This window comes from Apostichopus japonicus, chromosome 1, assembly GCF_037975245.1.
Source record: "Apostichopus japonicus isolate 1M-3 chromosome 1, ASM3797524v1, whole genome shotgun sequence".
Taxonomy (NCBI): domain Eukaryota; kingdom Metazoa; phylum Echinodermata; class Holothuroidea; order Aspidochirotida; family Stichopodidae; genus Apostichopus; species Apostichopus japonicus.
The window spans coordinates 20,277,648-20,291,743 of record NC_092561.1 but is presented as its reverse complement, the minus strand read 5'-3'; the positions used below and the strand labels follow the sequence as shown (position 1 = coordinate 20,291,743).

Here is a 14,096-nt window from a genome sequence, read left to right as displayed (position 1 = left end):
AAGGAAATCAATGCTTCGTATCTGCTTTAAAATTTCTATACTAATAGCTTTAAGGAAATTCTAACAGGTCGACTATTTAACCTGTAGCCTACGTTATAATGTGCAATCAAAAATCAAATGCTATAGTTTTGGATAATGTAGCCTACTGCGCAAATCACCCTCGCCCCCCTTTCTTTTTCTTTTTTGATTCTCTCTGTATTGCACTAATTTAAACAAGGTGGGCGGCAGTTTGAGAATGCGTTCGTGGCTTGTCAGAATACTGTGTCAAACCAAAACGCCATGAAATTTGCAAGGTGAAAAATATAACCCTTTTCATAGATACCGACACTTTTCCCTCATCAATTACTCCCCAACCCGCAGAAGAAAATTGTACATGTAGACAATGTTAACAGACCCACTTTACACATAACTAGAGTCTTAACATTAATCGCAAGTCGTAGATTTGAATCATCATTCACACTATATATGGTGTTGTTTACTCCGAGGCAGGAATATGATGGTATATAGTGTACATCTGTTTCAAAAGAGGGCGATATATAGATTTATTGAGTTAACTTCAACATTAACGTAAGGAGATATTTATATCAAATTTGCCGATGTCGCATTACAGGTAAATCAACCTTCAAACTACACGAATGTGTAACCATTAACTTACTGTTGGTATACTCTCGAAAGCGTACATATAGCTCTTGTCAATAAGGTTACACTGTTTTTTTTTACTGAATGCAAAAGGAATCGGTTCTTTGTGTTGTGATACATATCGTGAGGTAGAAAGAGAGAGACATGTCCTTTGCTAGTAGACACTGTAACTTAAAAAGTATGTGGTGCAAGAATCATATTCTTTTCTGAAGTCAACGTGAGACAAACTTGTAAACACTGTCACTCAAGAGATATCTTGGTTAAGGTAAATATTTATTATGCAGATCTCTTTGATTAATACAATAAGCATGTTGACGTTGGTGGATTTCTTATGCCATACGAAGTCAGCATATATAGATCAAATTCCTCAAAACAAATCTTGTAAATATGAAACGTCGTACAGTACATCTTGGTTGAAATTCGTATTTGGTATGCAGCTTCACCTTAGAGAGTGGAAGAGCTACATAGTTGTATGTGGACGTCAAATTTTATTTGTAAAAACAATATCAAAAATGTTCAGCTTATTTAAATTTAATAGTTGGTTTGTACTGCATGGACATTCGTCCGTCAACAAATTAAATCTATTGAAAATACGCCAATAGTGATCAAATTCCGAAACCCTTATAGCTGCAACAGTAAAGAGTGAATGAATTTTGAACTTGAAGGGCAGTTCCCCTTCATTAGGAGAACCATGCTGATCTCTTCAAGACACTGGGTAATGGTCTTATTTGCAGTGTTACCATTGAATGTTTTCATATAAAGTGTTGCAATGAAGTACTCGGCCATTTGACCTTCTGGTAGTGTACCTGCCAAGAGCAAACAAAAGTGGGTTATATTCAATGAGGTGATGGTTAGTGAACGCCGCAGGAAACAACAGAGGGACTGATGTCCTCATAGCAACCGAGCTGTCAATGTGTGTAAAATTTATACCAAAGAATGCATGTTCATTAAATGAACTATATATACAGAGAACATTCACAGCTAAACTAACATTCAAAATGTATCACATGTCATCCTCCTATAGCTTTTGTAGACATATCCATTCAACTTAATCTGATATAGCCAATATTGTTTTGGGTTTTTTTTTTCTGGTTTTTTTTTTTAAATCACATTTTTCTGCACATTATTGGAAGTAATGTCATGTTGCTATGATACATACATAAACATACATAGGATAGATACTATATACAGGTGTGCACTGCAACATATCGCTCACTGCAGCAACAAGGTAATTGCCAAATAACCAATGCCCAGAATTTACACATGAATATGCAATGACGGTGCATAAGGGACTGTCGTAGAAGGATTTTGAGGAAAACAAAGCCATTTTGCTACTCACTGGGATGGAGCTTCAACTAATAATAAAAAAAAAATTAAAAATGGAAAAAATGTCATAACCACACTTACAAGAACTACGTTGTGAATGAGTCGAAGGAATGAAGGGAGTCCGAATGGATTCTACTTACATCTGGATTCTTGGTTAGATCTTTGAAAAGGAACTCGAAGAAGTCATCTTGGGTTTTCACTTTCCTCATCATTTATGCAAAGCTGTCCGCTGCAAACCGCTGGATTTGTTCCTTCCTGTCACTGGTGAGCAATACTGAGTAAAAACTAAAAGATTTCAATGTGGGGAACAAAACAAATCATCATAATTGAGAAGTTTTAGAACAAATAGTACTTGATTCAAGAAATGGATCATTTTAAGTATAAAAGACGCGACTAGTTTTTGTTTTAAGGAAATTTTAATTTAAATTTTAAGGAGTATTTACTGTAATATATCAGAGTTAAATAGATCTAAATGAGACTGTATTAAATCATGTTAACATTGTTAATGTTTATGCACAGGATAAGCTTAGAATCGGCACTTTTCAAGCCAGTATCATGATATTATCTAATGGTAGAGTGTCTGCCCCACGGGATCGGGAATCTCGGTTCAAAACCTTATCATGAACCAAAATTCTCTAGACCTATTCCAAAATGCAAAAAGCTGCATTACATTCTGAAGTGTACACTTACTTGAAGACTGAAAAACTTTGCATTTTAGGTTTGGTTGCATCGTCAAAATACTTACTTCCGATGTTATTCCATGCCAATTTAAAACAACAAAAAAGAATTCTCTATCTATCGATCGATCGACAATGCCCTTACCTGTAAACATCCTCGATATCTTTCACCAAGTATCGCCATAGAAACTTTAAGAGGTAGCCCAGTGTCTGGAAAGCGGCCTCAATTAGTTCAGTATCTTGTGTGTCCAACAGGTCAACAATGATGAGAAAAAACTCTCGGAAGTGAGGGTACATGTCCTTTTGGAGATCTCGGGCAATTTGAACCACCAAACTAAGAAGAAGAAAATAAAGATTAAGTCGAATCAAAATCTGTTCTCATTACCTCGTCCACGATATCTGCACTGCAGTTATAATATCATAGTATCATAGAGTGACAAAGTATTCTTAGATTTCCCAAGACTCTGAAAAGCGCGCTCAGGACCTGGGCAATGTGACAAAGTTAGCCAAAAATTTTCTAATATTTTTATGTAGCGATATCACACTGAATCATAGAGTACTCCAAAACATTGACTATGAAAAGCATATTCTTGGACTGTGCGACATGACACTCATGGAGAAACATTCCTTGCTAATAGATGGAAGCCAATCTTGGGGAAATAATTCATCTAGTATTGCATGGCAAAATACTATGTAAAAAGTCCAGAGATGTACTGTATTTATGTAACATATTTTCTTTACATAGGAAACTTAGCACTTAGACACAAATTTCAGAGCCTTCAAAAACTGCAGCACAAAGTTTGAAGATTTATTCCTGGAGTACCTCATGTTTTTTTTTTCAATCTTAAAGGATCCCTCATGAAAGAAGTGGAACATACAGTAGCCAAGTCTAGGAAATACTGTTGTTAGTGTTAGCTTTACGGTAGCCTAGAATAGCCTGATTTGGGGTAAATTCATATAAAGAAATATTATTACAAACCTTATATCTGTTTTCCGTTTTATGATATGATGATTTGGAATCCATCCCTTGTATATTTTCCACCGGACGTCTGCGTCAACGCTTGCACATTAGAATCACTACTATAGTAACATCACTAAACGTGTATTCGCGGATTGGGTCCATGGTTTTAAAGCAACACATGTTATATATGGTAGCACTGCGTTAAAATGTTCACCAAAGTACGGGTATGGCAAGCCATGTGGGACAAACACCGCATAATATATCCGCGTATTAATTCCAATATATACGCGTATTAATTCGAATATATGTGATGTAGTCTACATGTGTAAAGTTACGCTTTTTGAAGCGATCTCGCGTGCCCGTCAAAATTTATCGTTGGTATATGTACACAGCAAGAGCGGAAATGTTTTTTCGTGTATACTCTAATTAATCCGTGCATATATTGGATTTAATCCCCATATGTATTTTATTTAATGCGTGTATATATTCGAATAATACGTGTATATATTCGAATTAATACGTGTATATATTCAAAGTCAGTACTTCTGTATTTAGATGGCATCATCGTCTTCTCTGAAGATTTTCCATCACATCTTCAAAGACTAGGGAATGTCCTGGACAGACTAAGTAAGCATGGGTTGAAGGCCAAACCAAGTAAGTGCCACCTGTTGCAGAAGGAAGTACACTACCTTGGTCATGTGGTGTCAAAAGAGGGCATATAGTACTGAACCAGAAAGTGTGCAGTCATCAAAGACTGGCCCACCCCCGCCTCTGTATCAGATGTGAGATGTTTTCTGGGTATGGCAGGGATATATATAGGCGATTCATTAAAGATTTTTCAAAGATTGCAGGCCCATTGTACGAGCTGACATCTAAACCAAAGAACGGACTACCCCCAAAGAAAGCCTTTGAATGGTCCCCAGATGTCAGGATGCCTTTGACCACCTAAGACAGGAACTGTCCTCACCGCCGATTCTAGCCTATGCAGACTATTCACTGCCTTTTAGACTGTACACTGACGCTAGTGGTACAGTATTGGGGGCAGTATTGACACAAGTACAAGAAAACAAATAACGAGTAATAGCTTACGCGAGTCGAAGTCTCCGAAAATCAGAACGGAATGACCAGAACTACAGTGCGTTCAACTTAGAACTACTCGCTATCATCTGGGCAGTAACTCAAAAGTTCAAGTCCTATTTACTTGGCGCTGAATTTGTTATTTATACAGACTATAAACCCCTACAGTTCCTAGCTACAGCAGACCTCGGAGCCATTGAACAGAGATGGGTAGCAAGACTTGCAAATTTCCACTATAAGATTGCGTACAAACCAGGCAGAGAAAATACCAACGCTGATGCACTGTCCCGAATGACTCAGACTCAAGAAGCCCCTTGTAGTATACCAGACGATGAGATAATCTACAACCTCCAGCAGCATACAGATTGTTTGCTTCCCTTGATGGAGCAGGAAGAAACCAATCAGGACCCTCCACCAAGCATTAATGACAACTTTAGGAACGTACAAGACCAAATCCAGCAATAGCTGAAGTAAAGAGCTATGTACATTCTGGGACACGACCCACATATAATGGTGACTCGACAGAGGTATCATTGTTATTCAAACAGTGGACCAGCCTAAAGATACTTGATGGGTGTCTCTATAGAGAGATCCTGAGAAGTGGTCACCAAGACCCAGTAAAGCAGTTTGTGGTGCCATCCAGTTTGAAGGTCAGAGTTCTCCAGGGTTTACACGACCAAGCAGGACATTTTGGAGCCACCAGAACACTGGCACTTATTCAAGAGCGCTTTTACTGGCCCAACATGAGGAGTGATGTCCAGAAGTATTGTGCAGAATGCAAACGTTGCAATTTAGCTAAACCACCGACAACGGCAACAAGAGCCCCACTGGTTAATATTAAGGTATCAGCCCCCCTTGAACTTGTGGCTCTTGACTTTTCAAAGCTTGATCGTTCACAGATGGTTTTGAAAATGTCCTAGTCATCACTGACTACTTCACCAAAATAGCAGTTGCAGTCGCCAACAGAAATCAAACTGCAGTAACAACGGCAAGAGCCCTTGGCAGCATTTCATCACGAAGTATGGTTGTCCAGCACGAATCCTGTCAGACCAAGGTGCCAACTTTGAATTCCGGTTAATTAAGGAACTTTGCCAGATGTATAACATTCACAAAAGCAGAACTACACCCTACCACCCAGCTGGAAATGGCTTATGCGAACGGTTCAACCGTACCCTTATAAACATGGTGCATACATTGTCCGACGAAAAGAAGACGCAGTGGCCTGCACATCTCGCAGAACTTACATTCCTTAATAATAAACCCAGCATTCCTCAACTAAACAAACCCCCTTCTACCTAATGTTTGGTAGATATGGAAGGCAACCCATTGATCTACAAATGGCGACACCTGAAGACAACCATAGACCATGAGTGTCATCTGACTGGGTTAACTTCCACTGGGAACGACTCCACCATGCTCATACGCTTGCAGAGAAAGAAATGGAGAAGGCATCTGCTGTGCAAAAGAAACTTTACGATCGAAAGACGAAAGATCAACCCTTATCCAGAGGCCAGCGTGTCCTAGTAAAACGCCTTCATTTTGACGGCAGGCATAAGACCAGTGGCGGCGGAACCGGAGGGGCTTGGGGGGGGGGGGCTCAGCCCCCCAATGAAAAAGTTGAGGGATCAAATGCATGATAAGCCCCCCCCCCCCAATATTTACCAAGGCTCCGAAACGTGCATCTGCCCATTTTTCAATGCATACTTGTCGATCTGTCCGATGCACACGTATACTATATAGTTGTAATAATTTTAGTAATTGCTGGGGGACCCTCGGCCCGTCCCCTAGCTATAGACCACATTGTCACCCCAACCGCGTCTTCACGCCCCGTGAAAAGTGGAAGCAGTGAGTGTGAGTACCGGTAAGCGTAACACAACTTCGTCATAGGCCAATGACGTGCCTCATTTCAGCCAGTTCTCCAACATCCCCTTACTTAGTGGCGGAGCGTCCATATATACAGTCAGGGGGGCGGATGCCCCCCCCCCCCTCCTGACGGACTCAAATGGACTGCTGGCGCTCTTTTCAGCTTTTCACTACTTTTTACTTATTCGCGATTATTGACTATTTTATTGCGCTCTCATATACCTATTGACATTTGTCATATTCTGTTGGTGTAATTTTCCGACAAAATGGCGACGACACCTATTTATTCTCCATTTATCTGCAAATTAGCAAGGCCCGGAAAGGGTCATTTCCTGCAATCTAGGGAGTATCTTTACTCAAAAATTTTCTGTAAGCTCCGCGCCAACCTGTGGTGGCGCTCCGCTTAGATAGTGTCGAAAGCGCTCCTATAGATCATTCTTGCCCCCCCCCCCTGACCAATACCCCTAGCTCCGCCACTGCCCTTACTACACTCAAAAACGCCTTTGCGAGTACTCTACGAGTAATAGCAACTCTCTTAAAACACCATCGAACATACAAATTACAATGTTTTTACAGACTTTAACGTGCAATCTGAGAAATTGCAGGCTTGAGACCCATATTTTAGAGCTAGGTATTCGCAGCATAAAACACTCGGGAAGTGCCGTTTCCGGCCATCTGGGGGTTTGAAAAAACCCAAATTATTCTTGTACGCTCCGCGCCAACCGATGGTGGCGCTCCGCTTAGATAGTCTTCACACATTAGCCTCCCAATAATTTTTCCGTTCCGCCGCGCCTGCATAAGACAGTGGTTTTTTGGAACCCAGAACCGTACATTGTCACAGGTCAACCCAACGTACATCTACCGATCTACAGTGTGAAACCAGAAAGTGGTGACAGCATGGAAAAGGTTCTCCACCGAAATGCATTAAAACTTTGCCGTATTCCAGTAACTATAGAAGAGACAATTACAAATCCCCAGGACGATGACCCTACAGGTACCAATAGTAGACCGGTGACCCCACTACTCCGAATACCAACTCCACGGCAGATACCCAACCGTACCAGCAGCTGCGATGATGAGAATAGCGTAGATCACCATAGTGCTGATGAAGACACAGAGGCTTCCGATGGACAGGAACCAACACCCCCCCCCCTGTGCTCAACACAGTACCAGATACACCCACCCTAGAATCAGTTAAAGTAGATCCCACCTTGTATCTCAGACGGTCACGTAGGACCAAAGGTTTACCTCCCGAGGAGTCATGTGTCAATAATATAATAAGTAAAGATTTTACCCCATTGTAATTTCTATGAAATGGTTAGAAGATGGTTTGAGTAAGGCTAGAGCATCTTATTTCTTCAAATAAAGTGTGCCATTGTGTATTCATTTGTATTTTTGTGCCAAGACTTACCGGTCTTTGTGGTATAATCCTTGCCAGAGGATCCGATTGTTTTAGGAGATATTTTTACATGTACAAGCTAGAAGTTGTTTGACTGTTGTACTAGAAAGTGAGGTACTAGGAAACTGTGTTAGTTACAGCCTTCTGACCTAGCCAGGTTGGATATATACTTCACAAGTATATGCTGTATGTTTCTGTCATTTATATTTTTTTTGTTTTGGGTCCAAGAATTTTCATTGGCAGTGTAAGCCAATATAAAGCGGGCAGGGATGTTAATAGCTCTATTTCTTCTACTTCTTCTCCCCCATCCTAGTGGTTATGTAATAGGTACGCCTATTATCTTCCACATCATGTGCTCATATTCCCCTGTATAATTAGTAGTGAGCCAGTGGCAACAGTACTTTCTTTGTTCTGCCAAAGTTGCTGGTGGCAGTAAACATCTTCTCTTCTTCCTTTCTTTTCTTAGATAAGGGATGCTTTGTCTTAGTTGTTTCAGTTATAGGATAGACATTTGTATGCATATTTAGTTTGAGTAATTAGCTCTGATTGGTTCTCATGCAGTGTTACTCTTGGTATCTAGGGTGTGTATAGACCAATGAGAGGTGTTAAATGGTCACATGTTGTTATCCTGTGGTTTGGGTGCTTCCTCCAAGGTGTTTTAGGAGAGAGAGAGGCAGTTTGGTTGTCAGCCAGTCAACAGGGCATGTTTGTATATTAGCCACTCTTGGCATAATGTAGTCTGTATACACTCTAGTATACGTATATAAAAAAGTAATAAGTTGTCAATAGTATCCTGTGCTTTGAGAATATATATCTACATAATTATAACTTTTACTGGAGGAATTAATTGTGTATAATTGATTTGCTGTACGTTTGTAAACATTATTACATCGTTTTATTGGATTCTATGGAACTGAGAGCTGTGTCCTGTTAGTTGCTGTATTTACCCATCTTGTACCAGGACTTCACTTATTTATTTACCAACCTTGTACCTGAACTTTACCTACTCTTTTCCCTATCTTGTACCTGGACTTGATACCTACTCTCTTTGGGAAGAACATTTCTTTGAATATATATACTTTATTGGAGTATTCCTGGAACTCTCACCTATATCTATTTTCACTGGAGTATATTCCTGGAACTCTCACATCACTCACCGTCCTTTCCGTAATTTCGTGCTTTCGGACATTCATTCATTAAACCTTTCATCACCGTGCCTACCAGTCATTCAACTACATTGATGTGCCGTGCTGCTGGACTGTACAGACCCGCCCGCCAGATAAGCTCTATCTCTTTTTTTATTAATGTGCACATACATGTATTAGTGTTGTGGCCACTTGACACCCTAGTTGTTTATATTCATTATCTCTAGTTTTAATTGTTGATACCCCACAATTAAGTGTATTTTGAGCCTCGTTCCCATTTTAAGTGTAATTGTGTAACAGTAAAGAGTACTTTACCAATTTTCATTATGTTGCATAGTTTCATGTGTGTGACCGAGTTAATATAGCTACTTTTATACCTAACAGCCAGTCTTATTCTTGTTTTAGCCTATTGTGTTTGTAATATACAGTGGTCAGCTGTCTTCACACATCGTGACCACTAGGGGAATTCCCTATAATCCTGTTGTTAGCTAGCTGCTAACAAGGACCCCATATCCCGCAACTCTTACATTGTTAGTACGAGTGGGGTGTTCAATTATTGCTCCCAAAAAACAATTGTCGTTATATAGTATTTATTTCAAATGTTGTTGTACTTGAATAAGACTGGTTGATAGGAGACTTATTTTATTCATATTTCAGTATATTGCTTATGGTTTCTTCAATCCTTCTATATATTTTTGCTTGCAAATTGTTTAACATTAAGAATAACTATGAATGATAACATTGATTCAGTGACACCTGACTGCTCGGGAAACCAGCCTTTCCGTGCAATTTATATCCCCATAAATCATCAAATTTCAACCTTTGTGGGTAACCCAACTAGTAAAAACGACCCTAGTTGGGGGGAATGGAAGTCTAGCCTGAAAGCTGCACTTAAAGCATGGCGGACCCCCCAGGACCAACAAGTAGAGTTGGCCCTTCGTTATCTGGGTGGTGTAGCACGGAGGGAGGTGCTTGTTCTAGAGGATGACCAGCGATCAACCCTTGATGCAGTGCTTCGACACTTAGAAAAGATTTATGGGGACAATACAACCTTGACAACCCTGGTGAGTCAATTCTACGCCAGGAACAAACAAAAGCATGAAAGCATCAGGCAGTACTCCCTCTGCCTGGAAGAACTTTTACAGCGAATTATAAAGTACCCTTGAGCTGGAAGGCGCCTAATGATGGACAGTGCTGAAGTCATCACATCTGAACTTCATCAAGTAGAGATCCCCACTGCACCGGTCCAAAGTACAACGCCCAACAATGTCCCAGCCTTCCAAGAATGGCAGAAAACAATGGAGGCAGCATTCTCCAATATGCAACAACAAATGCTGCACTTGCAGTCTATGGTTGCCATGGCAACACCTAGAAACCGACCAACCGGTGGAAGAAGGGCTTCAGATCAGTTTACAGAAGAGGGTCGGCCGATCTGCGAAACTGCACCATCCCGGGCCATGTCGCCAGGAACTGTAGGAAGGCACGAAGGCCCCCACCACACTTGTCCGCAGATGCCACCCCTTTCCAACCCCAAACAACATCGATTCACCCAAACGGGACCAATCCATAGTTGTGGGCCAAACTATGGAATGCTCTGCCTCGTTAGGCTCATCTATACCAACTAGGGAAATCAGAGACAAGGTCGTTGGAGGTCACATGATCACCAAGATTCTAATAGAGGGCCACCCTATGCCATGTATCATTGACACCGGCTCACAAGTGACGACCATATCAGAAAAAAATACTTCCTAGAACACTTGGCTGACAGACATCATCCATCTGGCTCTCTCCATTGGCTCAGACTTAAAGGTGCAAACCATTTACCTGTCCCATTTTCAGAATGTGTGGAAGTGAATCTCATGATTTCTGAAGTCGAAATTAATATCATAGCCCTCCTTGTTCCTGAGAATGCTGCCAGTGGCATTCCTTGCCTATTAGGAATGAATGCCATAAGGCTTTGCAAAGAGGTGCTATTTAAAAGCCAGGACAAGAAGTTTAGTTCATCTGGAGATCAGTGCACTCAATCAGCAGAGTTACTGCAATTTATACAGATGGCTGAAGAGGGAGTAGAGAGTGAGAATCTATCTGGAATTATAGGTAAAGTGTCAATCCCCAGGGGCCAATCTGTGATACTGCCTGCCAGACAAGAGATAATCATAGAGAGCTACTGCGATTTAGGGAAAGGGAGAACTTGTGGTCAGGGGATAATAGAAGCACTACCTGATGACCAAAACAACTTACCAAAGGATATTTTAGTGGCCAAATCATTGTCTACAGTTACTAACAATAAAGTGCATATTAGACTTCTCAACATCAGCACCAGTGACATCCTGCTCAGGAAAGGTTCGGTTTTGGCTCAATTACATGAGGTGGAGGTATTACATCATCAGACTCCAGAAGTAAACTTAGTGCATATTGATCAACAAACAGTAGAAGTTGTTATCTCTGAGCAACATGCTACAGTGGTCAATGATAGCACTCACTCTGAAATACCTGGCGAGTTGTCAGTGCCTGTAAATGTCAACACTGAAACTCTTTGTCCTGATGAGGTGGCTATTCTTGCTAAATTTCTAAATGACCACAAGGAAGTTTTTGCTAAAGATGATGGTGACTACGGGTGTACAGCTACTATCACCCATCAAATTCCAACAGGTGATAGCCCACCAGTGAGGGGAAAATATAGAATGATTCCGCCCAAACTTTACCAGGAAGTAAAAGAACAAATCAAACAGATGCTAGAAAATGGGGTCATCCAAGAAAGCTACAGTCCATGGGCAGCTCCCACTGTGTTAGTAAGGAAGAAAGATGGAAAGATTAGGATTTGTGTCCCACATGGCTTGCCATATACGGGAAACGTGAAGTACGCACATGTTGATACCAGTGTTACCAGAGTTAGCGTTTTTACACTAGATCTAGCGTTTTTAGTCATTTCTGGGTTTCTAGCGCACGTTTTTTCTTATTTTGGTAATTCTACCTTTTTTTGCCTAAAACTAGTTAAATTTACCAAAAATATACCATTTTTCAGATTTTTTAGACAAAATTCTTACTTGGAGACCCATCCAAATTTATTTTGAGCATTTTTGCCCATTCTTCGGAATTTCCTACCAAAAATTTCCATATTTTTTTCAAATTATCTGGGTCAGACTATTACTCAAATCAACTATTCATGATCTATTTTGTGATCGGTGACCATTCATCCTACGAATCTGTGCTAAATTGACTCGAAACAACACGAAAGTTAGGGAAACTACCATTTAGCGTTTTCTAGGGTTTTATTTTCGCAAATCTAGCGTTTTTTCGTCAACTGTCGCTGGTAACGCTGGTTGATACGCCATTCCTTCATTGGGATACTGAATTTAAGAAGCGTGAATACAATTAAGAACTCTCAATCAAGATATTGTCTGTAATACGTTTCACAAACGAACTGTTTATGGGGGAAAGAAAAAAGTAAGTTTAGGCCTTTTAAAATCAATTTTCTCGGCATTTTTTATTTAATATTTTCATTTCTTTTATTATCAATAAAATTTCGGTTCCTTGGTACATAGCTTCTTGGCCGTGGCTGTAGGCCTACACTCCCTAGAGCGGCACTTGAGACACACCACGAAATATTAAGTATTACTATAAATGTTACATAGAGACGATTATGATGTGCGTATAAACCAGAGCGTTTTCATTAAAACAAAATTAGTTGGTGGGCGATCTGCCAAAATGGACAAACAGGACACTGCCTATTCGCGGAGCACCAACTCCCATTGGTTAGCGCGAAGCGCCAGTGTAGCAATTGTCAGTTTTTACATACCAATACCGTAGACCCACAGAATATGGGAAAGAGGAAGTGATCGTCATTGTCGCACAGTTGCAGACTATTAGTCCCATATATGCATGTACATGTATGCTATGTGTAGATTTATTACAGTGTCTACAGAAAATACACTTTTGCAAAATAGACGTTTTGCATAAAATTTTAAATACAGAGATGTGAGATCAAAGAATTAAATATTTATTAGTGTTGTCTTCGTGTAGTCAATACATAAGTGAATGTGTGACTTGTCCGATATACTGCAATATATAAATTAAGTTTTACATCCTATCTTATAGTCTGCACAACAGTAAAGAAAGTGATTGAATTTTATACAGGGACGCCATTTTGTATTTTGAAGAGTGACATTATTTCAAGCACGTAGACCATTGTAGGTATCCAATTAAGTGACGGTAGTATTTGTAAAAATTGTTTATATATAAGATGGCATCAAATACAAACGACATTGTACTAGATAGGCTATGTAAAGGCTTTCATACATGTAAACTTGCCAAGGGATATTGAAACGTATATGTTCATGACGAATCATAATCAAACATAGTGGTAATAAGTTCTTAACACTAAGAAAAAACTAAGGAATATGACAAAGTTCCAAAGATGAGCAACATTTTCGGGAATATGTGGAAGACTATACATACCCTTAAAAGGACCTACAATAAGGGGGTGTCGCATGCTTTGTTACACTTGAACAGAGAATATTTGTACCTGCCACACAAAACTAAATTGCACACGAATACTGTTCACATAATACAACGTCATCAGTTTAACATAACAATAGGCCTCTACTATAAAGCCACATAATATATGAATGACGAAGTGATCGTCATTGTCGCACAGTGGCAGACTAATAGTCCCATGTATGCATGTACAGTATACTATGAGTAGATTTAGTACAGTGTCTACAGTAAATACACTTTTGCAAAATAGAGTTTTGCCTTATACTAACCATATTTTATTACATATGATCGATAACCATCGTTTTCCTCTAACCGAACCACTCAAGATAAGGAGTGTAAAGGGGAAGTACAGGTTATTCCAGACTATTACAGTGAACATTTTATCATGGGCAACATGAACAGGGATATTCATTGGCTGAAATTTGTTCCTTATTAATATTATAAAATTAAAAGTTAAAAATGTTATCAGTCTATTACTCTAGACCAAACTTGAATCCTAATAGTAATTCATA

The 14,096-nt window shown here is 39.8% G+C and overlaps 3 protein-coding genes across 3 annotated transcripts in view; 1 reads left to right on the top strand and 2 right to left on the bottom strand.

The window, feature by feature from the left end:
• Positions 1-14,096, bottom strand: part of LOC139970750 (small subunit processome component 20 homolog) — a 137,556-nt gene that overhangs the window by 74,961 nt on the left and 48,499 nt on the right. The gene's annotated exons all lie outside the window — the stretch shown is intronic.
• The window catches only part of LOC139970852 (small subunit processome component 20 homolog), a 175,865-nt gene continuing 162,639 nt past the window's right edge, over positions 871-14,096 (bottom strand). The window contains exons 5-7 of the mRNA XM_071976911.1: positions 2,788-2,976; positions 2,106-2,250; positions 871-1,445 (exon numbers count right to left, since the gene is read on the bottom strand). Of these exons, the coding sequence (XP_071833012.1) occupies positions 2,178-2,250; positions 2,788-2,976 (262 nt within the window). The 3' untranslated portion in view covers positions 871-1,445; positions 2,106-2,177. The remainder of the gene's footprint in view (positions 1,446-2,105; positions 2,251-2,787; positions 2,977-14,096) is intronic.
• Positions 12,416-14,096, top strand: part of LOC139970765 (uncharacterized) — a 151,619-nt gene continuing 149,938 nt past the window's right edge. The window contains exon 1 of the mRNA XM_071976747.1: positions 12,416-12,534. Within this exon, the coding sequence (XP_071832848.1) occupies positions 12,518-12,534 (17 nt within the window). The 5' untranslated portion in view covers positions 12,416-12,517. The remainder of the gene's footprint in view (positions 12,535-14,096) is intronic.